The 26,975-nt window shown below is 40.2% G+C and overlaps 1 protein-coding gene across 6 annotated transcripts in view; it reads left to right on the top strand.

Annotated features, from left to right (window-relative positions):
• The window catches only part of LOC105481220 (ubiquitin specific peptidase 37), a 125,916-nt gene that overhangs the window by 65,481 nt on the left and 33,460 nt on the right, over positions 1–26,975 (top strand). For 5 of the 6 annotated variants that reach the window (XM_071073383.1, XM_071073381.1, XM_071073384.1 and 2 more), the window contains 7 exons: positions 6,827–6,958; positions 7,118–7,241; positions 9,039–9,229; positions 16,845–16,962; positions 20,065–20,144; positions 23,592–23,756; positions 26,177–26,242. In XM_071073383.1, the coding sequence (XP_070929484.1) occupies positions 6,827–6,958; positions 7,118–7,241; positions 9,039–9,229; positions 16,845–16,962; positions 20,065–20,144; positions 23,592–23,756; positions 26,177–26,242 (876 nt within the window). The remainder of the gene's footprint in view (positions 1–6,826; positions 6,959–7,117; positions 7,242–9,038; positions 9,230–16,844; positions 16,963–20,064; positions 20,145–23,591; positions 23,757–26,176; positions 26,243–26,975) is intronic. The other variant, XM_071073385.1, reaches the window with a different exon arrangement.

Genomic DNA, 26,975 nt, shown 5'->3' with positions numbered 1-26,975 from the left:
AAGAAAATGGGCGAAGAGAGAGGAGGAAGAAAGTAGAATAATGTAGTTGACTGTTTCATAAAGTAATAGGTGTGAGTCAAAGGATACCATTTAAAATGAATGGGCTGAGTGCAATGGCTCACGCCTGTAATCCCAACACTTTGGGAAGCCAAGTTGGAAGGATCACTTGAGCTTGACAGTTCAAGACCAGCCTGGGCAACATAGTAAGACCCTGTCTCTACAAAAATAAATAAATAAATAAATAAAATGGGCAGGCTAGGCTAGGCACAGTGGCCCACATGTGTAATCCTAGCGCTTTGGGAGGCCGAAATGGGGGGTCACTTGAGGCTAGGAATTCAAGACCAGCCTGGGCCACATAGCAAGACCCTTTCTCTACAAATAATAAAATAAAATAAAAAATTATCCCAACATGGTGGTACATGTCTTTAATCCCAGCTACCGGGGAGACTGAGGCTGGAGGATCGCTTGAGCCAAGGAGTTTACAGTTACAGTGAGCTATGATCGTACCACTGCACTCCAGCCTAAGTGACAGAGCAAGACCTTGTCTCTAACATAAAATAATAAAATGGGCAGGCTAGATGGTTTTAAAAATTTATGATAAAGGGGTTAACAGCAATGTAAAAATAGTCTAAAACTGTCTTGCAAAGCAAAACTGAACTCTGTGCTGCATACCAGAAATATACGTAGAACAGTAATTCAAAAAGTATTATAATAAAGGGAAGGAGAGATTATTTAATGAAAACAATTAAGAAATCAGAGGCTGCAGTCCTGATACCCAATAAAGTATAACTTAGGTCAGAAATTTGTATGTTAGGCCAGAAACCTGTATATTTCTCCTTCCAGTTCTGTCAGTTTTTACTTTATGTATTTTATAGCTTTGTTTTTGGCACATACACATTTAGGATTATATTAATTACATCTTAATGAATTGACCTCTCTATTGTTATGAAACACCCCTTTTTATCCCTGATAATATTTTTCTGAAGTCTACTGTGTCTTATATGAATAGTGACTCCACATTTTTATGATTAGATCATCCAGTCTAAATTGATAGTTGAAGTACTTAGACCATTAACATTTTTCACAATTATGGATAAGGCTGAATTTAAGTCCACCATCTTGCTAATTGTTTTCTATTTATTCCATCTGTCCTTGGTTACTTGTTTCTCTTTTCTTTCTTTCCTTTGTGTTCATTTTATCTCTATTATTGCCTCCCACCCCACACCATTTATATTATTATCATACATTTTACTTCTTTTTCTTTTTCTTTTTCTTTTTCTTTTTATATGGAGTTTTGCTCTTGTTGCCCAGGCTGGAGTGCAATGGCGTGATCTCAGCTCACTGCAGCCTCCGCCTCCCAGGTTCAAGCAGTTCTCCTGCCTCAGCCTCCAGAGTAGCTGGGATTATAGGCATGCACTACCATGCCTGGCTGATTTTGTATTTTTAGTAGAGACGGGGTTTCTCCATATTGGTCAAGCTGGTCTCGAACTCCCGACCTCAAGTGATCTGCCCGCCTCGGCCTCCCAGAGTGTTGGGATTACAGGCATGAGCCACCATGCCCAGCCCATTTTACTTCTATGTATGTTACACATCCCACAATACGTAGTTATGTCTTTTTTACAGCCTTACTAATTCATGTACCATGTAGTTACCTATTTAAAGTGTATTATTTGGTGTTTTTTTTTTTTTTACTTTAAGCAGTCCAGTAGTATTTAAAGAAATTAAAAGATGAGACAGAAATGTATTTTGTATTTTCCCACATGATTTCTCATTTTAAGTGCTCTTTATTCTTTTGTGCAGATCCGAGTTTCTATCTGGTATCATTTTTCCTTCTGAGTGAAGAATGTCTTTTTAACATTTCTTACAGTGCATGTCTCCTGGCAGCAAGTATTCTCAGATTCTGTTTGTCAGAAAAAGGATTTTACTTTTAATTTTAAAAGATATTTCCATTGGATCTAGAAATCTAGCTTATATAGAACTCTAACTTGATAGCGTGTTTCTTTCAGTATTTTAAAGATATATTTTCTTTGTCTTCTGTTTTGTATAATTTCTGACTAGAAGCCTATGGTCTTAATCTTGTTTTAGTCTTAACTTTATAATTATGTACTTTGTTTCCCTAGTTCTTGCATATTCAAAATTTTTTCTCTAGCTTGGATACTTGAAAAATAGTTCGGACCCAAAATCCTTGGGTCATGCTTTCTTTCCTTGGGTTTCTTATAATGCTACTTGACTGTTACCTTGCTTTGTATTTGCTTTTCAGAAATAAGATGCCAGTCTAATTCTTCTGCCCTTATAAGTGATTTAATCTTTTTGCCTGAAGGCGCTAAGACAGTTTTTTCTGACTGCTTTTCAATATTTTCTCTTTGTTGCTAATTTTTAGCAGTTTTATTTTGATGGGCTTCATTTTGATTCATGTTTATCTCACTTGGGATTTGTTGAGCTTCTTGGATCTGTGGGTTTTTATCAGATTTTGAACGTGTTTATCGATTTTTTTTAGATTTTTTTTTCTGACTCTTCCCTGCTCTGGATTCCAATTATATTTGATATAAATATAATCGTATTTGATATCGTCCCACAGGTTAGTGGGAATCTGTTCTGTTGCTGTGTCTTCAGGTTCACTGATATTTCCTTCTACAGTGTCTAATATGCTATTAATCCCATCAAGTGAAATTTTCATTTTAAATATTGCAGTTTTCATCTCTAAAAGTTTAATTTGAGTCTTTAAAAAATCTTCCACTTTTCTCATTATGTTTATGATTTCCTTTCCATTCTTGATCATGTAGAGCATATTTTAAGTAGTCGTTTTAATATTCTTATCTGCAGTGGTTTTGATTGTTTTGAAACTCCGGTTTAAGTTCTTTTTTTTAATTTCTGTTTTTTTTTTCTTCTTTCTCAGCTGTGTGATCTGCTTAAGTTCTTTTTGAATATAGAGTATCCTTTACTCTAAGGCTAATTTGCTTCGTTTCCTAAAACGTAGTTCGTTTGGGGTCTCTGTTAACACTGTGAATTCATCTAGGTCTCGCTACTCTGACTGGTGGAAATTCAAACTGGTGGAATTTTAGTCCCTGCATGAGTTCTGGGAGTTGTTTGGCCAATAGCTCCACAGTAAATATTCTTTTCCTTGAAGTTGTTCTTGATTAGTGTCAAGAAGACTGAGTTTCACTCTGCATACACAGGTTGGTATTCAGCCAAATATTCAAGCAGACCGCTATGCAGATTTCTGGAGCTTTTCCTTTGCTCAGTTCCCTCCTCTCAAGTACTCTGTCCCAGAAATCTCAGCAACCTCAGCTTTTCGAACTCGTTTCTCTCAGCTCAACTTGATAAGATTTCTGGGCTCTGTTTGTGTGCTCCCTGAATTGCAGTTCACAAATTGCCTCCAGACAGAAAATCTGGGTAATAGTAGGGCTCACATCATTTATTTTCCTTGTCTTATGGATCACCGTTTTGTGCTGCCTATTGTCTGGTATCTGCAAATAGCTGTTTTCTCTATTTTGTCCAGTTTTCTCATTGTTTATAGTAGGAAGGTAATTACAGACTCTCATACTTCCTCATAGGCAGAAGCAAAAACAGTAGTTCTCTCAGGTACTCAAAATTGACATCACCCATGGGCAACACAGGAATATCATGTATTCCTGGATGTAATACCCTTAGGATACAGTAACCCCTAGACATGTGGCTCACACCTGTAATCTCAGCACTTTGGGAGGTCAAGGCAGGCAGATTGCTTGAGCCCAGGAGTTCAAAACCAGCCTGGGTAACATGATGAAATTCTGTCTCTACAAAAAAATACCAAATTAGCCTGGCATGATGGTGCACATTTGTGGTCCCAGCTACTCAGGAAGCTGAGGTGGGAGGATCGTCTCAGTCCAGGAAGGTCGAGCCTTCAGGGAGCCAAGATTGTGCCACTGTGCTCTAGCCTAGGCAACAGAATGAGACCCTCTCAAAAAAAAAAAAAAAAGGATTGGATGTGAGGGCGATCTGGCTGTGACCTCTGTCACCCCATTGTCCACCAGGGTTGATTTGGCTGATCTGACTGGCTCGGCAGGTATCCCCTTCCTCCCTCACCACCCCACGTGTGTCCATCCCAAACCTGCATGCTCAGTCAAAGAGGATGACCACCCCCAATAGAGGAGGACTGGTCTTCAGTCAAGGGTATACAAGTAGCTGCACTCCCCTGCTAGAACCTCCAAACAAGCTCTCAAAAAAAAAAAAAAAGGATGACATGGTATCACTGTTTGCTCATGTGCTCTTCCAGTTTGACCTGAATCTCATCATGAGGAAACAGCAAACCCAGTATGACGGATGTTCTATTAAAAATAAGGCTAGCTCAGGTGAGGTGTCTCACGCCTGTAATCCCAGCACTCTGGGAGGCCGAGGCAGGTGAATCGCTTGATGTCAGGAGTTCGAGACCAGCCTGGTCAACATGGGGAAAACCCTCTCTATTAAAAATACAGGCTGGGCATGGTGGCTCATGCCTGTAATCCTAACACTTTGGGAGGCAAAGGTGGGCGGATCACTTGAGGTCAGAAGTTCAAGACAAACCTGGTCAACATGAGGAAACCTCTACCAAAAATACAAAAAAATTAGCCAGACCTGGTGGTACACGCCTGTAATCCCAGCTACTCGGGAGGCTCAGGCAGGAGAATTGCTTGAACCTGGAAGACGGAAGTTGCAGTAAGCCAAGATCACACCACTGCACTCCAGCCTGGGTGACGGAGCAAGACTCCGTCTCAAAAAAAATAAATGAATACAAAAATTAGCCGGGTGTGGTGGCACATGCCTGTCACCCTAATTATTTGGGAGGCTGAGGCATGAGACTTGCTTGAACCCAGGAGTTAGAGGTTGCAGTGAACTGAGATCATGCCACTGCACTCCAGCCTGGGCAACAGAGCAAGACTTTGTCTCAAAAAAAAGAAAAGAAAAGAAAAAAGGCTGGGTGCAGTGGCTCATGCCTGTAATCCCAGCACTTTGGGAGGCCAAGGAAGGAGGATTGCTTGAGCCCTGGAGTTCAATACCAGCCTAGGCAACATAGTGAGATCCGTGTCTACAAAAATTAAAAAAGTACCCAGGCATGGTGGTACACACTTGTAGTGGGGAAGCTGAGGTAGGAGGATTGCTCCAGCCTGGGAGGTTGAGGCTGCAGTAAGCCGCACTCCAGCCAGGACAACAGAGCAAAACCCTGTCTCAAAAACAAAAATAAAACAACCCAGGGGTAGGGAGAACTGTGTTCTTAAAAAATGTCAGTGTCACGTAAGAGAAAGCTGAGGACTTACTCCAGATTAAAGAAAACTAAAGAGACATGAAAACATCATGTGATCCTGGACTGAATCTTGTACCTAAGTGAGGGAAAAAAAGCCATAAAGAACCTTAGATCAATTGACAAAATTGAATTAAGGAACGTATATTAGATAGAATATTGTATCAGTGTTAAATTTACTGATGCTGTACAGTTAAATTAACTGTACTGGTTATTTATAAGAATGGTCTTATGAAATACACACTAAAGTATTTGGAACTAAAGGGGTTTAATAAATGCAACTTACTCTGAAATGGTTTCAGAAAAATATATATAGAGAGAGGGATATTAAGTGATGAAGTGCATGTTACAGAAGTATGACAGTTGGTGAATACGGGTAAAGATTTTTGCATCTTTTCTGGAAGTCTAAATTTATTTCTAAATAAAAAGTGTTTGTTTGTTTGTTTGTTTTTTAAAAAACATAGTCTCACTGTGTTGCCCAGGCTTGAGTGCAGTGGCGTGATCTCGGCTCACTGTACCCTTTGCCTCCTGGGTTCAAGCGGTTTTCCTGCCTCAGCCTCCCAAGTAGCTGGGACTACAGGCACGTGCCTCCACACCCAGTTAATTTTTTGTATTTTTAGTAGAGACGGGGTTTCACCGTGTTAGCCAGGATGGTATCCATCTCCTGACCTTGTGATCCACCTGCCTCGGCCTCCCAAAGTTCTGGGATTATAGGCATGAGCCATTGTGCCCAGCATAAAAAGTTTTTAAAATATGTTTGTACTTAGGAAAAAGGTTTGGCAGTACCTAAACACATATATTCTATGACCCAGTAGTTCCTTTTCTGAGCATTCGTTTTCAGAGAAATGAATAAGTTACATTTAAGTGAAAAAAATAAATTATAAGTAAGAATGAATAGCACTTTAGGTAAGCCCCCAGTCATGTCATGTTTAGCATTCGTTTTGAAAATGTGTACTTTTCCATTAGATCAAACTAAGTTTTTATTTATTTATTTATTTTGAGACAGAGTCTCACTCTGTTGCTAAGGCTCACTGCAATGGCACAATCTCGGCTCACTGCAACCTCCGCCTCCTGGGGTCAAGCGATTCTCCTGCCTCAGCCTCCAAGTAGCTGCGATTACAGGTGCATACCACCACGCCTGGCTAATTTTTGTGTTTTTAGTAGAGACGGTGTTCCACTATATTGGCCAGGCTGGTCTCAAACTCCTGACCTCAAGTGATCTGCCTGCCGCGGCCTCCCAAAGCGCTTGGATTACATGCGTGAGCCACCACGCCTGGCCTATTATTATAATGTCATAATGCAGTGGTTCTCAGAGGACAGTCCCCAGACCAACAGCATCAACATGATCTCGTAACTTGTCAGAAATGACATTTTTGTGCCTTCTTTTTTTGGACACATTTGTATCCAAACCTACTGCATCAGAAACCTTGGGGTTAGGGTCCAGTAATATGTAGTTTAACAAGCCCTCCAGGTGATTCTGAAACATGTTAAAGTGGAGAACTCCTACTATACTGAACATACTTTAGGAATTCCTGTTGCCTTCTAAAGCACTATTTCTTTAATTTTCAGCTTCTCCAATTTGGGAAATACCTGCTATATGAATGCTATTCTACAATCTCTGTTTTCACTCCAGTCATTTGCAAATGACTTGCTTAAACAAGGTATCCCATGGAAGAAAATCCCACTCAATGCACTTATCAGGTAATCATTACGTACTGTACTTATTGAGTAGCCTTTTACTTCATTGATTATAGAATAATGGAATTTTAGACACTTAAAAATTTTCTGTGCCGTTATTAGTAATTATTCTTTAAAATATCATGCCATGTCGTGCTAACTTTGTGTTTTTTGTTTTACCAGACGCTTTGCACACTTGCTTGTTAAAAAAGATATCTGTAATTCAGAGACCAAAAAGGATTTACTCAAGAAGGTTAAAAATGCCATTTCAGCTACAGCAGAGAGATTCTCTGGTTATATGCAGAATGTGAGTATTAATTGTTTTAAAACGTTTCAGAGACCTGACATAGTGGCTCATGTCTGTAATTCCAGCACTTTGGGAGGCCTAGGTGGGCAGGTCACCTGAGGTGACTGAAGTCAGGAGTTTGAGACCAGCCTGGCCAACATGGCGAAACCCTGTCTCTACTAAAAATACAAAAATTAGCCAGTCGTGGTGGCACGCACCTGTAATCCCAGCTACTCGGGAGGCTGAGGCAGGAGAATTACTTGAACCCAGGAGGCAGAGGTTGTTGTGAGCCAAGATTATACCACTGCACTACAGCCTAGGTGACAGAACAAGACTCTATCTCAAAAAATAAATATTTTTAAAATAAATAAAATAGGCCGGTGCGGTGGCTCATGCCTGTAATCCTAGCACTTGGGGAGGCCGAGGCAGGTGGATCACGAGGTCAGGAGTTCGAGACGAGCCTGGCCAACATGGTGAAACCTTGTCTCTACTAAAGATTAAAAAAAAAAATTAGCCGGGCGTGATGGCACACGCCTGTAATCCCAGCTACTCAGGAGGCTGAGGCAGGAGAATCTCTTGAACCTGGGAGGCAGAGGTTGCAGTGAGCTGAGATTGCACCATTGCACTCCAACCTGGGCTACAGGGCAAGACTCCGTCTCAAAAAAATAAAAATTAAAATTAAATAAATAACATTTCAGAAATCATGGAACTTGACATGATTTTAGTGTGTTTCTTGATTTTTATTTTAAAACAAGATTTGTGTATCTGTGTTCATTATAGATTGAAAAACCTGAGGAGAGGCTGGGTGTGGTAGCTCATGCCTGTAATCCCAGCACTTTGGGAGGCCGAGGCGGGTGGATCACCTGAGGTCAGGAGTTCCAGACCAGCCTGACTGACGAGGTGAAACCCCATCTCTACTAAAAATACAAAAAAATTAGCTGGACGTGACATTGCATGTCTATAATCCCAGCTACTTGGGAGGCTGATGCAGGATAATCGGTTGAACCCTGGAGGCAAAGGCTGCAGTGAGCCGAGATTGTGCCATTGTACTCCAGCCTGTGTGACAAGAGCGAAAATCCGTCTCAAAAAAAAAAAAAAGGAAAGAAAGAAAAACCTAAGGAGTTGTAGTAAGACTAAATGTGACTCTTCTATGTATTGTACCATATTTTAATATATAGATTTGATTTACCAGTGCAAGGACCTGGGCTGTGTTAGCTGCAGAAATTACCTTTTTTAACAAAGTGAGGAGTTATTCATTCATTCATGCCAATGCAACTCATAAAATTATTAAGAATATATAATCTCTCGTTTGTTTTTATTCACAAAATATGTAGCCCCCCAAATTCTTATAAGAATAAACCTGACGTTGTTCACATATGTCACTGACTTCCAAGGGCTTTCGCTGTATAAATTATGTTAATAAGCTGTTATTTTTTGTTTTGTTTTTTGTTGTTGGTTTTTTTCTCTTCTTTTGAGACGGAATCTTGCTCTGTCACCCAAACTGGAATATAATGATGCGATCTTGGCTCACTGTAACCTCCGCCTCCTAGGTTCAAGCGATTTTTCTGCCGCAGCCTCCCAAGTAGCTAGGATTATAGGGACCGCCACCACACCTGCCTTATTTTTATATTTTTAATAAAGATGGCGTTTCACCATGTTGGCCAGGCTGGTCTCGAACTCCTGACCTCAAGTGATCCACCTGCCTCAGCCTTCCAGAGTGCTGGAATTACAGGTATGAGGCACAACGCCCAGCCTCAATGAGGTATTATTGTGACTAGAAATGTTTTTTTCTGATTAAGGATATTGTTGTCTTATTAGGATGCTCATGAATTTTTAAGTCAGTGTTTGGACCAGTTGAAAGAAGATATGGAAAAATTAAATAAAACTTGGAAGACTGAACCTGTTTCTGGAGAAGAAAATTCACCAGATATTTCAGCTACCAGAGTATATACTTGCCCTGTTATTACTAATTTGGAGTTTGAGGTTCAGCATTCCATCATTTGTAAAGCGTAAGTAGTGTCTAAGAAATGATTTTCCCTTTTTACTTCTTTATGGCAAGTGATTAAAACTCTCCTACAACATACCAGATGCCATGAATTCTTTTCTGTTGTTAAGACAGGGTCTCACACAGTCGTCTAGGCTCTGGGGTGCAGTGGCGCAACCCCAGCTCATTGCAGCCTAGATCTCCTGGGATCAAGTGATCCTCTTACCTCAGCCTCCTGAGTAATGAATTTTTATCTCATCTTCCTTTCTATGTCATAGGGAAATATAAACCAACAGATTATATCAAACCTTTTTTTTTTTTGAAGTCTTTATCTTTCTATAGAAATGCTTGGGCTGGGCACAGTGGCTCATGCCTGTAATCCCAACACTCTGGGAGGATGAGGTGGGCAGATTGTTTGAGCCCAGGAGTTCAAAACCAGCCTGGGCAGTATGGGGAAACCCCATCTCTACAAAATATACAAAAATTAGGCAGGCGTGGTGATGCACACCTATAATCCCAGCTACTTGGAAGGCTGAAGTGGGAGGATTGCTTAAACACTGCAAGTTGAGGCTGCAGTGAGCCATGATAACGCCACTGTACTCCAGCTTGGGCAACAAAACAAGACCCTATCTCAAAAAAACAAAACAAAACAAAAATGCTTGGTGGAGTGAGAACTGAGGAAAATTTAAATACTTTATTATATGCTTTAGTATTGACTAAACACTTAATTTTGATCTGTAGTTTTATTTTTTTCATTCTACATCTTTTCCAGTGTAAAATATTGAATTGTTTGGGAATACTTGTTTTTCTTTGTCACTGAAAAAAAAACACACCTTATTACTTGCTTTTTTGGTTGAACCCCATATTATTTTTACTAAAAATATTTTTTTACAAAATAGATCCGAATTTGAATTATTTTTACCTTTGCAATGTTTTTCAACCATATTTACAGTAATTATCCGCACTTACTTTCTACATTAATTTCCATACTTACCAGGATTTCTATAGCCTGCGCATCACTTTAAAATATTTCACTTTGACTAATCTTCTAGTCATCTATAGTACATCTCTGAATAGATTTTTTTCAGTTACAATGTAATTCTTCACAGTCTCTATATGAGAGAGAATTATTTCTATGACTTTCACACATGACTTAATGCAGAATTACTGACTCACACATAGTCTTTACCCATCAACATAGTAAGTATACTGCCCTGTCATATCCTGTTACTCTGTGCCACTCATAAGAAACCTGACTTTGTGGGAATTTTTTCTTTTTCTTCCTGAAAATCTGTGGTATTTTTGAAATTCACAGTTTCACTAGTTTAATTCTAGTTATTAACACTTTTTGTTACTTTTGCCTTAATATGGTAGAGCCTTTTCATTGGAAGCTTTGGGATTTTCTCCAGGTCTAGAAAACTGTTCTCTAAATACTGCTTCTCTTCCATTCTGGAATTTTCTTCAGAAATATTCAAAATCCATATTGGTTCTCCAATTTTCTGTCCTCCATATCTATTTTTCTCAGGCTGCTCAAAATGATAGTGTTCACTGACATCTTTTCCAGCTGTAACATTCTAGCATTTTTAACCAGAATTTTAATAAAGACAGTTTTGCATCAGTAGTCTGTGATACTGCTTGCTTTCATTCATGACTTTATCAGTCTTTTCCCCCTAGTGGATGAATGGTTTTCTAAAGAAAACATCCAGATCTTGCAAGTATGGTTCAGCTTATAATAGCTAGAGAGTCCAACAGCAGTTAATAATATAATAGCCATTTATCCCTTCCTTCTAATGCACCTTCCAGACAAAATTTGTGCAAGTCAAAGTGAGAGGCAAAGTTTTCAGTTATTATTTCATTGAATTGTGGGAGTACCATTCACATTTTTTTATAGCAAAATTTAAGTTGCCTCCGTTGAAAATGACCATAGGCAGTCCACCAGCTCTCTGTCAGGTCTGGAGAGCTGGGCAGTGGGATCATTCAGGCAACACAGAAGAAAGGAGGACATATCAGGCTGGGCGCGGTGGCTCACGCCTGTAATCCCAACACTTTGGGAGGTCGAGGTGCGCGGATCATCTGTGGTCAGGAGTTTGAGACCAGCCTGGCCAACATGGCGAAAACCCGTCTTCACTAAAAATACAAAAATTAGCCAGGCGTGGTGGTGCACGCCTGTAGTCCCAGCTACTAGGGAGGCTGAGGCAGGACAATTGCTTTAACCTGGGAGGAGGCAGTTGTAGTAAGCTGAGATTATGCCATTGCACTCTAGCCTGGGTGACAGAGCAAGACTCCATCTCCAAAAAAAAAGAAGGCCATATCAGAGTAGTTGGCTTCTACACTGTGCCAGTGGTGTTAGGCACTCTAATTGTATAGCACCCAGATGTTGGATATGCAGTTGAAGTATGTGAATCAGTGCAATAAGTGGCATGGATTATGGGATATAGGCACACCAGGTGGCTAAACTGGGCAGGATGTGCCAGCTAGGTGGGGATGGGTTCTGTTGCTTCATTAGTAATTTTATTTAGGACAATTCTCTAACACAAAGTAGTTTCTGGCTGAAGGAAGATTCCACACACATTACACTTTGGATTGTAATTTTGTGTATTTATCCTTTGCCCCATCTTGCTATAGGTTTGTTTGGCCAGTTTGGCAAATGTACTTTTTAAAAAAACTATTGCAGTTTAAATTGACTGCTTTTTAATTAATGTAAGGAAATTCCGTGCATTAATAATATATTCTTGAATATGGGGGAAAAAAATTTTTTTTAATTTTTTCTAGAGATGGGCTCTCACTGTGTTGCCCAGGCTGGTCTTGAACTGGCCTCTAGCAACCCTCCCACCTTGGCCTCCCAGATTGCTGGAGTTTATAGGCGTAAGCCACTGTGCCCAGCTTTGTATTTCTTTTTCTCAAACCTGACATCTCATATGTCTGCAAACCCTTTCAGCTGTACCTTGGAAATACATCCAGAATGTGACCTCTTTTTACCACTTTCATTGCCACTACCCTACACCAAGCCATTATCACCTCTTGTTTGAATTGTTGCAGCATCTTTTAAATTATTTACCATGTTTCTGCAGTCTGTTTTAAACACATAAGCCAAAGCAATCCATTTAAAATGGAAGTTAGTTCATGTCAGCCTTCTGCTCATACAATTAAAAAACCTATGACTTGTATAACCTCATGTAATCTGCCTCTCAGCACCCCTAACCCCATCTCTGTTAACTCTCTGACTTCATCTTCTGTCACACTTTTCCCTTGCTCTTTCTATTTTAACGAAATGAGCTTCCTTGCTTTTGTTCAAAAATACCAGGATCATAGTGCCTTAGAGTCTTTATACTTACCGTTTCCTCTATTTTGAATTCTCTTTCCCAAAATTCTTATTTTTGTTTTTATTTAACTGCTGATTTATTTCTGAGACAGAGTTTTGCTTTGTCACCCAGGCTGGAGTGCAGTGGCTCAATCACAGCTCACTGCACCCTCAACTTCCCTGGCTCAAGCAATCCTCCCGCCGCAGCCTCCCAGGTAGCTGGGACTACAGGTGCACACCACCATGCCTGGCTAATTTTTTTTATTTTTTGTAGAGAGCAGGTTTTCCAGTGTTGCCCAGGCTGGTCTGAAACTTGTGGGCTCAAGCCAACTTCCCACCTCAGCCTCCCAAAATGCCAGGATTGCAGGCACTAGCCCCCACACCTGGCCCCATATTCTCATTTAGGTAGTGCCCTCACTTTTCCAGATCTTTACATAAAGGCCATTTGCTCAGTGATGTGTTTTCTTGCCACCCTATCAGATACTGTGCTCTGATCTTTCATTTTCCTCTTCCCTACTATGTATTTCCTCCTTACATGTATCACTATCTAACATACTGTATGTTTTACTAGTGTCAATTTCATTGTCTCTCTCTCCTAGTATAATGATGGCTTCATGAGAGGAGGTATTTTTGCCTTGGTTTATTCACTGCTATCACCCCAGTGCCTAGAACATTTTTTGGCATATAGGAGGCTCTATTAGGTTTTCAGTGCTGTGTAAGAAAGTGCTTCAAACGTATTAGCTTAAAACAACACCCATTTATTCATCCCAGCTCTGTAGGTTAGAAAACTAAGCACAGTATGGCTGAGTTCTCAGCTCAGAGTATCATAAGACTGAAATGAAGGTATTACTGCCTGTGCTCTCATCTGGAGCCCAGGTTCCTCTTCTGTCTCATTAAGGTCATGGGTAGAATTCAGATCCTATGGTTGTAGGACTGAGAATCCTCATTTTCTTGCTAGCTGTCCGCTAGAAACACTCATTTCCTAAAGGATGGCTACAGATCCTTGCCACATGGCCCCCTCATAGGCACTTCACAATAGTGCTGTTTGCTTTTTTCCAGGCTAGCAGACAGTATATATCTTTCTGACCTCACACTTCTCTTTCTGTCCTCTAGACCCATATTTAAAGGGCTCATATGGGCCAAGCATGGTGGCTCATGCCTGTAATCCCAGCACTTTAAGAGGCTGAGGCAAGAGGATCACTTGAATCTAGGTGTTCGAGACAAGTCCTGACAACATAGTGATACCCCCTTCTCTACAAAAAGTTTAAAAATTAGCCAGACATGGTGGTGCACACCTGTAGTCCCAGCTGTTTGGGAGGCTAAGGTGGGAGGATTGCTTGAGCCTGGGAGGTTGAGGCTGCAGTGAGCTGTGGTCATGCCATTGCTCTCCAGCCTGGACAACAGAGCAAGAGCCTGTCTCAAAAACAAACAAAAGGGCTCATGTGATTGGATCTGACCCATTCAGATAATCTCCTTTTTGAGTCATTCAAAGTTAAGATTAGGAACCTTAATGATGTCTGCAAAATTCCTTTGGGCCAGGTAAAATAACATCATCATAGGTGTGGTAGCTCATAATTATCACAGGTTGGTTCTACCCACACCCAAAGGGGACAGAAATATACAAAGTCAAGGGTCACCTTAGAATTCTGCCTGTTAGAGAGGCACTCAGTAAATGTTTGTTGAATGAAAGACAAATATACTCTTAATGTTTTTCAGTCTTTAGCTGTAACAGTAGGGAATTAGGGTAGAAATATGAATATTACCTAAAGTATTGATAAGACAAAATGAAAAACAGTCAGCTACAACTATTTAAAAGAAATTGCTTCTAGGTAAATTGAGTATGGTGTTTTAATCTCTGAGCTCACGTTTTTAAATTCTATAAAAAATGTATTTGATGACTAAATCATTCTGCTGCCTAATAGAAGTATCCACATATGCACATAAAGAACATGTAGAATATTTATTTATTTATTTATTTATTTATTTATTTATTTATTTAGAGATGGCGTCTCACTCTGTTGCCCAGGCTGGAGTGCAGTGGCAGGATCTCAGCTCACTTCAAGCTCCACCTCCCGGGTTCATGCTATTATCCTACCTCAGCCTCCCAACTACAGGTGCCCGCCACCACACCCGGCTAATTTTTTTTATTTTTAGTAGAGATGGGGTTTCACCATGTTAGCCAGGATGGTCTTGATCTGCTAACCTTGTGATCTGCCCACCTCGACCTCCCAAAGTGCTGGGATTACAGGCATGATCTGTGCCTGGCCAAGAACATATAGAATTTTTCAAGCATTACTTACATAGCCAACAACTGGAAATAACCTAAATGCTCATCAGTATTAACATGGATAATTGGGCCGGGCGCGGTGGCTCAAGCCTGTAATCCTAGCACTTTGCACTTTGGGAGACCGAGATGGGCGGATCACGAGGTCAGGAGATCGAGACCATCCTGGCTAACACGGTGAAACCCCGTCTCTACTAAGAAATACAAAAAAAACTAGCCGGGTGAGGTGGCAGCGCCTGTAATCCCAGCTACACGGGAGGCTAAGGCCGGAGAATGGCGTGAACCCGGGAGGCGGATCTTGCAGTGAGCTGAGATCCGGCCACTGCACTCCAGTCTGGGCGACAGAGCGAGACTCCGTCTCAAAAAAAAAACAAAAAAAAACCAAACATGGATAATTGTAGAATATTCATACAGATTAAAGCTATACAACAACAAAAATGCAGTAGAGTCATGCTCAGCAAGCGTAGTTAAATATTACAATCATGCCGAACAAAAAAGAGGCCAACTAAAAATTATTGCATAATCCCGTCATAAAAGGTTCAAAAACAGGCAAAACATCTATAGTGTTGGAAGACAGAATAATAGTTGTCTTTTGGGACCAGGTGCAGTGGCTCACACCTGTAATTTCAGCACTTTGGGTGGACGAGGCGGGTGGATCACGAGGTTGGGAGTTTCGAGACTGGCCTGGCTAACATGTGAAACCCCTTCTCTACTAAAATACTAAAAATTAGCCAGGCATGGTGGTGTGCGCCCGTAATCCCAGATACTTAGGAGGCTGAGGTAGAAGTATCACTTGAAACCGGGAGGCAGAGGTTGCAGTGAGCCGAGATTGCGCCATTGCACTCCAGCCTGGACAACAAAAGTGAAACTCCGCCTCAAAAAAAAAAAAAGTTATCTTTTGGGAGAAGGAAGGAGGTAGTGATTGGAAAAGGGTATGTGCAAGGGGGCTTCTAGGGAGTTGACGGTGGTGTTCTGTTTCTTTTTTTTTTTTTCTGAGACGGAGTCTTGCCCTGTCGCCCAAGCTGGAGTGCAGTGGCGTGATCTCGGCTCACTGCAAGCTCCGCCTCCTGGGTTCATGCCATTCTCCTGCCTCAGCCTCCCTGTTTGTGTTTTTATGAGACAGAGTCTTGCTCTGTCACCCAGACTGGAGTGCAGTGGCATGATTTCAGCTCGCTGCAACCTCCGCCTCCCAAGTTCAAGTGATTCTCCTGCCTCAGCCTCCCAAGTAGCTGCGATTACAGGCGCGCACCACCTCGCCTGGCTAATTTTTGTATTTTTCGTAGACAAGGTTTCACCATGTTGGCCAGGCTGGTCTTGAACTCCTGACCTCAGGTGATCCACTCACCTTGGCCTCCCAAAATGCTGGGATTACAGACGCCAGCCACCACACCTGGCCTTGTTTGTTGATTTGAGTGGTGATGAATGTGTTAACTGATAATTTATCAAGCTGTTTACCTGCAACAGGTTCACTTTTGTATATTATGCTATACTTCAGTTTTTTAAAGTTTGGGTGTTGCTTATATAAAGTTTAAAAATTGGCCGGGCATGGTGGCTCACGCCTGTAATCCCAGTACTTTGGGAGGCTGAAGTGGGAGGATCACCTAAGGTCGAGAGTTCGAGACCAGCCTGACCAACATGGAGAAACCCCATCTCTATTAGAAATACAAAATTAGCAGGGCATGGTGACACATGCCTGTAATCCCAGCTACTTGCAAGGCTGAGGCAAGAGAATCGCTTGAACCCGGGAGGCGGAGGTTGCAGTGAGCCAAGATCGCACCACTACACTTGAGCATGGGCTACAAGAGTGAAACTGTATCTCACGAAAAAAAAAAACATTTTAAAGAAAGTACTAAATACTTGCAATTGAGGTTTTATCTGTATTAATTTAATAAGGGTTAAAGTAAGCATGAAAAAAGTCTTAAATGTATATAGTTTTTCTGCCTGGTGATAATGTGTCAGTACCATAAGTTCTGTGGAAGAACAGTGTTTCTCATGTATATTTGTATTTCTTGTGTATTGGTCTGAATGCTTACATGTCTCATTTTATTCTTACAGATGTGGAGAGATTATCCCCAAAAGAGAACAGTTTAATGACCTCTCTATTGACCTTCCTCGTAGGAAAAAACCACTCCCTCCTCGTTCAATTCAAGATTCTCTTGATCTTTTCTTTAGGGTAAATAATATCTTTTGTATTTTCACATAACTAAATTTTATATCATTGATAGTTGTATTTGAAGTTGGTTTCTTCAAGGCAAAGTTTCTTTTTGTTTTGTTTTTGTTTTTGTAGACAGGGTCTCACTTTGTCACCCTGGCTATAGTGCAGTTGCACAATCTCGGCTCACTGCAACCTCTGTCCCCAGGTTCAAGCAATCCTCCCACCTCAGCCTCCCCAAGTAGCTGGATCATGCCACCATATCTGGCTAATTTTGTATTTTTTGGTAGGGTCACAGTTTCATCATGTTGGCCAGGCTGGTCTCGACTCCTGACCTTAAATGATCTGCCCACCTTGGTCTCCCAAAGTTCTGGGATTACAGGCGTGAGCCACCACACCTGGTTTTGGCAGAGTTTCAACAAAATTATTCATGGGGAAAACAGATGAGACGTTTTTAAAATAATAATAATTTTTAAAAGCTTGATAAATCTAATTATAACTCATTGAAAAAGAAAATTAATTGATTAAATAGATTATAAATTTAACTCAATAGCCGGCATTTAGACAACCTTAGAAATAGTTTGTTGGCGGGGCACAGTGGCTCACACCTGTAATCCCAGCACTTTGGGAGGCTGGGGCAGGTGGATCACAAGGTCTAGAGATCAGGATCATCCTGGCCAACATGGTGAAACCCGGTCTCCACTAAAAATACAAAAAATAGCTGGGCATCATGGCCTGTGCCTGTAGTCCCAACTAGTCAGGAGGCTGAGGCAGGAAAATCGCTTGAACCGGGAGTGGGAGGTTGCAGTGAGCCAAGATCACGCCACTGCACTCCAGACTGGAGACGGAATGAGACTCTGTCTCAAAAAAAAAAGTAGTTTGTTATTTGTAAACAAATATTAAAGTATTTGATGTAACATATTCTAAAATTTGGTAACATGAAATTAAAACTGTAGATACCATGTAAGTTGGTATCCTAAGATCTGCAATATAAGAAAATATTCTTTGGCCGGGCGCGGTGGCTCAAGCCTGTAATCCCAGCACTTTGGGAGGCCGAGACGGGCGGATCATGAGGTCGGGAGATCGAGACCATCCTGGCTAACACGGTGAAACCCCGTCTCTACTAAAAAATACAAAAAACTAGCCGGGCGAGGTGGCGGGCGCCTGTAGTCCCAGCTACTCGGGAGGCTGAGGCAGGAGAATGGCGTGAACCCGGGAGGCGGAGCTTGCAGTGAAAAAAGAAAAAGCAAAGAATTTTTTTTTTTTTTTTTTGAGACGGAGTCTTGCTCTGTCGCCCAGACTGGAGTGCAGTGGCTGGATCTCGGCTCACTGCAAGCTACGCCTCCCGTGTTTACGCCATTCTCCTGCATCCGCCTCCCGAGTAGCTGGGACTACAGGCGTCCGCCACCTCGGCCGGCTAGTTTTTTGTATTTTTTTTTTTAGTAGAGACGGGGTTTCACCGTGTTAGCCAGGATGGTCTCGATCTCCTGACCTCGTGATCTGCCCGTCTCGGCCTCCCAAAGTGCTGGGATTACAGGCTTGAGCCACCGCGCCCGGCCATTCTTTGCTTTTTCTTAGGTTGTATGTACCCTATTAGAAACAGGAAGGAAGAGTCATGTTTATCCAAAGCTGTAGATACATATTTGTGTCTGTGAGATACAATTACAGATATTGAAAAAGTTTCTGGAGCATAATCAGACTGTTGTTATAGCAGTCCTTATAACTAGTGGAAATTTGCAAGAATCCCCCTTGATCTATCTAGTAGCAGTCCTTGTTTTGTTGTAGCAAATTGGCAGGATTGTCTTTCTAAGGTATAAAAAATAAAAATAAGGCCAGGTGTGGTGACTCACACCTATAATCCCATCACTTTGGGAGGCCGAGGCGGGTGGATCACGAGGTCAGTAGATTGAGACCATCCTGGCTAACACAGTGAAGCCCTGTCTCTACTAAAAACACAAAAAAATTAGCCAGGCGTGGTGGCGGGTGCCTGTAGTCCCAACTACTTGGGAGGCTGAGGCAGGAGAATGGCGTGAACCCGGGAGGCAGAGCTTGCAGTGAGCTGAGATCCGGCCACTGCACTCCAGCCTGGGTAACAGAGCGAGACTCTGTCTCAAAAAAAAAAAAAAAAATGAAATTTAAAAATAAAAAATCTGGCTGGGTGCGGTGGCTCACACCTGTAATCCCAACACTTTGGGAGGCCAAGGCAGGCCAATCACCTGAAGTCAGGAGTTCAATACCAGCCTTGCCAACACAGCGAAACCTTGCTTCTACTGAAAATGCAAAAGTTAGCTAGGTATGGTGGCACATGCCTGTAGTCCCAGCTACTCGGGAAGCTGAGGCATGGGAATCACTTGAACCCTGGAAGTGGAGGTTGCAGTGAGCTGAGATCACGCCCCTCCCATAGCCTGGCTGACAGAGCAAGACTCTGTGTCAAAACAAACAAACAAAAAAAATCTGTTTATTAAATGGTGAACATTGAGCTCTACCCAAAGATAAATACTCTGCTTTTCTTTTAGTCATTTTTAAACTATTCTTGTTATTATCATAGACTTTTAAGATTTTTCCTATGTATTTTTACCCCAATTTTTTTAAGGATTTCTTGTTTCAGTGTTCTCTAGGTAATGGTATTCACCCCAATCTTTCATCCTTTTAAAGCAGTTGTTCTTAGTGGGCTGTCACGAGAAGATTGAGTTCCGTTATGCGAAAGGGGTAGCGTTACACCTAACAGACAAGAAATTCTACCTAACCTAAAGGTGATCTTATCTCTGCTATGGCCAAATGTTAAAATCTGGATATACTCTTGGTAGTGATTCATATGTATCCGTGGGGAAAAGGCTGAAAAGCCTAAGAATCTTCTATTTTAGAGTCAGTTACTATCATAAATTTAGATATTTTCTTGGGAAAAAAGGAAATTAGAAGTTCTGAAACGGGGCATGATATTATAAGTATATTTTGAGGATTGGGTCTTAATTTGGTAAGGCTCGTGGCTCTAGACACAGAATTTCTAAAACTGGTTCAGAGTTGTCATTCCACTAATGGAACTGATAAGACTAGAGCAAATATTTGCATTGAAGATATTAATGCTGATTCACCTTCATGCTTTATTTTTCCTTCTTTTTATAGGCCGAAGAACTGGAGTATTCTTGTGAGAAGTGTGGCGGAAAGTGTGCTCTTGTCAGGCACAAATTTAACAGGCTTCCTAGGTAATTTTTTTTTTTTTTTTTTGCTATGGACTAAAGAATTCACAGGTACATTTAATTGCTTTTCAGTTTTTCTTTTTAAAGTTCATACAAATATTACTGAATAAATGAAGGTTACCAGAATGGATTGGTAAAGAGGGTCAGGAAAGCTGAAATGTGCAGAGTGTAGAGAGAGGGTGGAGAGCTAGAATGCTCTTGGATAAGAAAGGTGGCCAGGTGTGATAGCTCACGCCTGTAATCCTAGCACTTTGGGAGGCTAAGGTAGGAGGATCACTTGAGTCCAGGAGTTCAAGACCAGCCTGGGTAACATAGGGAAACCCCCATCTCTACAAAAGAAAGAAATACATATTTAAAGGAAGGAAAAGGGTTTCAAATATTGAAGAGAAAAAGGGTCTTGAGAATTCCAAGAAAATGACAATAGAGGATACAGCTGCTGAGACTTTGGAATAGTTATAAGAACTAACTAGTCAATTTTTAATTTAGTAATGTGTAATATTCAGTTATAATTTGTTGTCCTGTGTTGTGCTGTAGTCTTTCTCTGTTATTCTCATACTTTCAGTAAAAACCTGCTATAGACACACACGTACATAGGAATAAATAGGGAGTAATTTTTTGCAGTTTGTTCATTCCTTCATTCTGAGGATCTTATAAATTAGTAAATTTCCTGTAATCATAAGATAAATTTTCTGATATAGGAATGAAATTAACTTATATTGTATCTGTTCTGTATAAACATAAAACTGAAGTAGTTACAAAAAATTATTATGTGGTTATAGGACAGCGTTTAGTTCTCTCCAAGAATAGATTACAAACACCAAGGTTATTATTAACATTAAGTATTTATGTAGCACTTTGCCTACAAAGTGCTTTACTTTTATTAGCTTCAATATTCTGTCAGTAAGTATGGAATTTCTGGAACCTAGGCCCTAGAGACTAGTTCTTTTACATTTCATAATCTACTTCTTTCTAGAAAATGGGAGTTGGTTTTTTTTTTTTTTTTTGGTTGTTTTTTGTTGTTGTTGTTGTTTTGATACAGAGTCTTGCTCTGTCCCCCAGGCTAGAGTGCAGTGGCACGATCTCAGCTCACTGCAACCTCTGCCTCATGGGTTCAAGCGATTCTCCTTCCTCAGCCTCCTGAGTAGCTGGGATTACAGGTGTGTGCCACCACACCTGGCTACTTTTTGTATTTTTAGTAGAGATGGGGTTTTGCCATGTTGACCAAGTTGGTCTTGAACTCCTGACCTTGGGTGATCTACCCACCTCAGCCTCCCAAAGTGCTGAGATTACAGGCATGAGCTACCGTGCGGCCAGCCAAGGAAGCTGGTTTTAAAGAAATGACTTTATAAAGGCTGGGCGTGGTGGTTCATGCCTGTAATCTCAACATTTTGGGAAGCCAAGGTGGAAGGATTGCTTGAGACCAGTTCAGGACCAGCCTGGGCAACATGGTGAGACCCCCATCTCTACAAAAAATGTTGTGTTTTTTGTTTTTTTCAAACAGAGTCTCTTTCTGTTGCCTAGGCTGGAGTGCGGTGGCATGATCTTGGCTTACTGCAACCCCCGCCTCCTGGGTTCAAGCGATTCTCCTGCCTCAGCCTCCTGAGTAGCTGGGATTACAGGGATGCGCCGCCACGCTCGGCGAATTTTTGTGTTTTTGGTAGAGACGGGGTTGTGCCATGTTGACCAGGCTGGTCTCAAACTCCTGACCTCAGGTGATCTGGCTGCCTTGGCCTCCTAAAGTATATAAATCATAGCAGTATTATTATATTGACTTAAGAGACTTATATTATATTTTTGACTTAAGAGACTGTTCTTTCCTATTTGTGAGTGGTTTGAGGCTAGGAAGGTGGGAGGAAGAATCTTAAGGCAAAGAATTGGTTGTTACCAGCTGTCACTAAGGAAACCATGTGTACAGTTAAAAAGACTAGTTTTGACCTCACATGCTGGATGTCTCTTCTCTTTCCCATTTTCTTGCTATTTGGTTTTTCAAGTGGGGGGAAAATAAATGCTAAGGGGAATTTTTCTCCTTGCTTTTCTTTCTTTTTTTTTTGTTTTTTTTTTTCCTGGTAGATCACTTGTGTTAAAGGTTAATTTATTCCAGACTTATGTGATAGAAGCTTCTGTTTGTCAAATCTCATTATTAGTCTTGTTCTACTTTTGTTTAATTTACTATTCAAAGCCACTCTTTAAATCCCGATGATTAGTCTTGTTCTACTTTCGTTCAGTTTAATATTCAAAGCCACTCTTATTCTTGAAGGGCCTGTTACCGTTATCAAATCTGTTCACAAAGTTGGGCCTCATCTTTGAAGATCAATGATTTTGACTATCATTTTCCTGTTTTATATTACTTTTTTTTTTTTTTTTTCCTTTTACTGCTCCGTGCATAGCAGGGCTACGCTATAGGCAGTGTGTCCAGAGTAGCCTCATATTACCTTTTATTATGGTTAGGTTATTTGAAATTCTAGTCACAAGATTTAATTTTGACATTGGTTCCACATTAGTTGTGTCCTTGTATTCTCTCAAATTGTAAATTTTTGAAGATCCTGAGTTCTAGCATGCTTTTTAAAGAGAAGTACAATCCATAACTTCAATTTGCAAATTTTTGTTTGTGGCTTCTGTGATGAAGGCATGTATGGTAAGAAACAGTTTTTTATAGATCAGACATTTTTGTATGTGTGCCTGGAACTGAAGTTTATTCCCATAAGATTTTTGAAATTCAATTTTTAAAGTGTTCTTATGAGTTGAGAAATACATTTAATCCATCAAGCAGAGATCGTGTTCTGTATGAGAAGTGAAAAGGTTACCACAATTTTAACCATAAAGAATTCAGTCCTTCTAAAGAGATAAAAGCCTTTTCAGACCCACAGACAAGATTTGGCATGCAAATTTTTGTAAAGCTTGTTTCTAGATGGGGAAACGTTTTGTATTTCCTCCTTAGCTTTCTACAGAGAAAGTGCTTCTGAAAATAAAAGAATAATTCTCATCAAATCATCTTGAAATAATTAATGTTTACCATTAAATATAAGAGCTATGTAACATTTTAATAGACATTATTTTACCAGTAGTGGCTATATAAAACCTATTGCTTTTTAAACTATGTAACAGTGAAGTAAATAATTTAAGGATTTAACCCAATATCAATGCCAAATTTAACATTCTTGTCTGCTGTATTTTATTTATTTGTGTTTTTTCTAGGAACATTGTAACTATTTTACCCAAACTGCACTAATCCACCATTGTCCCTGTTTTGTTTTTATTTGTATGCTTATTAACTGGCCCAATGCCTGTTACCTAACAGGTATTCAGTAAATATTCTTTGATGTGTCTTTGGTTTGGCCAAATGGATTTTTTAAATCAAAAGTCATCTACCATAGTTAGAGTGATCTATTTCACTATACAAGAGATACTTGTATTAAGTATGAATTAGTAAGGTTGTCATCTCCTGTTTTTCAGGGTCCTCATTCTCCATTTGAAACGATATAGCTTCAATGTGGCTCTCTCGCTTAACAATAAGATTGGGCAGCAAGTCATCATTCCAAGATACCTGACCCTGTCATCTCATTGCACTGAAAATACAAAACCACCTTTTACCCTTGGTTGGAGTGCACATATGGCAATGTAAGTCCTTGAGAGACTATGTCTTTACATTCCCTTTTGAAATAGAAAGGCTTTAGTATCTAATCAAAAGAATGACTGAATTACATAATATGACCCCAAGATAAAATCAGATCAATGGCCAGATGCAGTGGCTCATGCCTGTAATCCCAGCACTTTGGGAAGCTGAGGTAATCCCAGCACTTTGGGAAGCTGAGGCAAGAGACTCGCTTGAGCCTAGGAGTTTGAAACCACCTATGGCAACAGAGCATGACCTCGTCTCTACAAAAAATAAAATAATAAAGCCAGCATGGTGGCACACACCTGTAGTCCCAGCTACTCGAGACTGAGGTGGGAGGATTGCTGGAGCCTGGGAGATGAAGTCTGCAGTGAATGGTGATCAGAGCAAGACCCTATCCCCAAAAAAAAAAAAAAAAAAAAAAAGGAAAAGAAAAAATCAGACCAAGAAGGAGATTCTACTTTTGCTTTACTTTGTTTTAGTGTTAAATCACTGCCTGAAGTAATTGAAGATAATGCTTAAAATTTTTCCAAAGTTATTAGTTGTTTTTCATAGTGAGGTGCTTTTTCAGGAAGTGCTCTTTTTAGACTGCTAGAAGACAGTTTGATATACTTTGGGAATATAAATCAAACTTAGGTGATAATAAGAGTCACCTAGACACTAAAAATACTGATTTTTGTGTTTTTTCCCTGGAAGTTCTGTTTCAGTAGGTCTGAGATAGGGGCTTAGGAATCAATATTTTTAGCAAATGCCTCAGTTGACTCTTCAGGACATGCAGTTATGAGAAACCCTATACTCAATGTTATGCCTTCATTCATATATTATCAGCAGTGTAAAGAACTTAAATGGCTACTAAAATTTCTCAAGAAAAAAAGAAGTAATCTTTACTTTAGGTTTTGCTTCATTATGTATGCTGGGAAAACCTTAGGACTTCTTTGAGTGTTCCCCTTTTTTCTACATATTTGCATTACTTTGAAGCCGTATGTTATGTCATTCTTTTCTATACTCAAACACTAGTTTGGTGGAATAATAAAGTTATAGAACTTTAAAGATGAAAGACATTTTAGAGATATTTGTCCAAACCCTTAATTTTATACAAGAGGACCAAGGAAATTAAATGATTTTCCTAAAGTCATACAGTTAGTGTCTGAAAGAGCAACGTCTCATGGAAGTTTACACTAGTGTCTCAAGGGTCTACTAAGAAAAGCATGTGGCCAGAGTCTAAGTGTTTTCTGGTTTTTTCCTCTCACAGCTTTTCTTTGTGTGTTTTTGCTTGGTACATACTACCTTCTGCTGGTAGAGCTATTACTCTTGCTGGCAGTAGTGCTATGTCACACTAACAGTGTAGACTCTATGTGTTCACAGGCCTGAAGCCAAGCTATCTGACTGTACAACTTGATAGCTTTTAGACCTTACACAAATTCCTTGACTTGTCTGTAAGAAAAACAATAGGATGGTTGTGAACATTAAATGAGATGATAATACGTGGAGTTCTTGGCACAGTGTGTGACATCTAATAAGTCCTCAATAAATGAGAGCTATTACTTTAAAAGAACTGAGACAAAGTGATTTTCTCCAGGTTATTTTTTTCCTATGTATTACACTTGACTTCATTTCCAGTGCTGTCTATTTAGATTATTGGATCAAGGAGAGCCTAGAGATGGTATTTCATTTTCTCTTTTGGCCTCTATTGCTAGTAAATTTTTTTTTTTTTTTTTTTTTTTTTTTTTTTTTTTTTGTGACGGATTCTCGCTATGTCGCCCAGGCTGGAGTGCAGTGGCACATCTCCACTCACTGCAAGCTCCTCCTCCCGGATTCACGCCATTCTCCTGCCTAAGCCTCCTGCGTAGCTGGGACTACAGGCGCCCGCAACCATGCCCGGCTAATGTTTTGTATTTTTGTAGTAGAGACGGGGTTTCACTGTGTTAGCCAGGATGGTCTCGATCTCCTGGCCTCATGAACCACCGCGCCCGGCCTTTTTTTTTTTTTTTTTGAGATGGAGTCTCACTCCGTTGCCCAGGCTGGAGTGCAGTAGTGCGGTCACCGCTCACTACAACCTCCGCCTCCTGGGTTCAAGCAATTCTCATGCCTCAGCCTCCCAAGAAGCTGGGATTACAGGCACCCGCCACCAAACCCGGCTAATTTTTGTATTTTTAGTAGATACGGGGTTTCACCATGTTGGCCAGGCTGGACTTGAACTCCTGACCTCAGGTGATTCACCTGCCTCAGCTTCCCAAAGTGCTGAGATTACAGGCGTGAACCACTGCGCCTGGCCTATTGCTAGTAATTTAAAAAGTATTATAGTTGTTTGCTTTTCAAGAGGACATAAAAGGAATTATAGTACAGAATAATTCATTTTATAAGTCAAATATATATCTTTAATAATTCATTTGTATACGTTATATATTTTCTAATTTTCTGATAGTTCTAGACCATTGAAAGCCTCTCAAATGGTGAATTCCTGCATCACCAGCCCTTCTACACCTTCAAAGTGAGTTATATTTCTTATGTACCCAAAATCTGTATTTAAGGATTTGGCTTACCCTAATCTCCAAGATTGCCTCCCTGCCTTTTCATTATTGTTTTTCTTTTTGCATGATAATGCTCTTTATTATCTATACTTTTGAAACTTTCCTGAATTTGATTTAGAATATATTGAAGGATATAACAGATTTTAATCAGTGACACAAGGTTAGCTCATCCTCTCAATATTCTGTCTTAAACCTTTAAAAACTTATTATTGTTAATATGTAATAATTTCATCCTAAAACTCTAAAAATTAACAAGGACATAGGAGTCTAGGGACTTAAGGGATAAAATTACCCCTATTATTCTAAAACACTCTTCCTTAAAGATAGACATAGAATCCCAAAACATTTTTTACCTGTTGTTAGCCAGTCTGGAAATTCTTCTTTGACACCGAATAGGAGTTATTTTGAAAGGGGACAGGAAAACAAGCAAGCATTCTACAAATGCCCTGGTTTTTTTTGTTGTTGTTGTATAAGACCAAACTTTATCCAAGGAGGGAAGCACATGCCTTTTTTGTTTGCTTTTTAAATATATTTCCTCTGAGATTTTACTAGAGGAGTTCCTGATTAGATCATTTTAATTGATTTAGTTGTCGTTTGACTTTTTAATTAATTTTTCTAAAAATTTGATGGCCCAAAGTACTTTTAGAGAAGAGACATTTTTGTTGTTTAAGGGCTTTTGGGGGGCTTATATAA

Source organism: Macaca nemestrina, chromosome 11, assembly GCF_043159975.1.
Source record: "Macaca nemestrina isolate mMacNem1 chromosome 11, mMacNem.hap1, whole genome shotgun sequence".
Taxonomy (NCBI): Eukaryota; Metazoa; Chordata; class Mammalia; order Primates; family Cercopithecidae; genus Macaca; species Macaca nemestrina.
The sequence above is the reverse complement of the archived record's forward strand: the minus strand, read 5'-3'. Positions and strand labels throughout refer to the sequence as shown.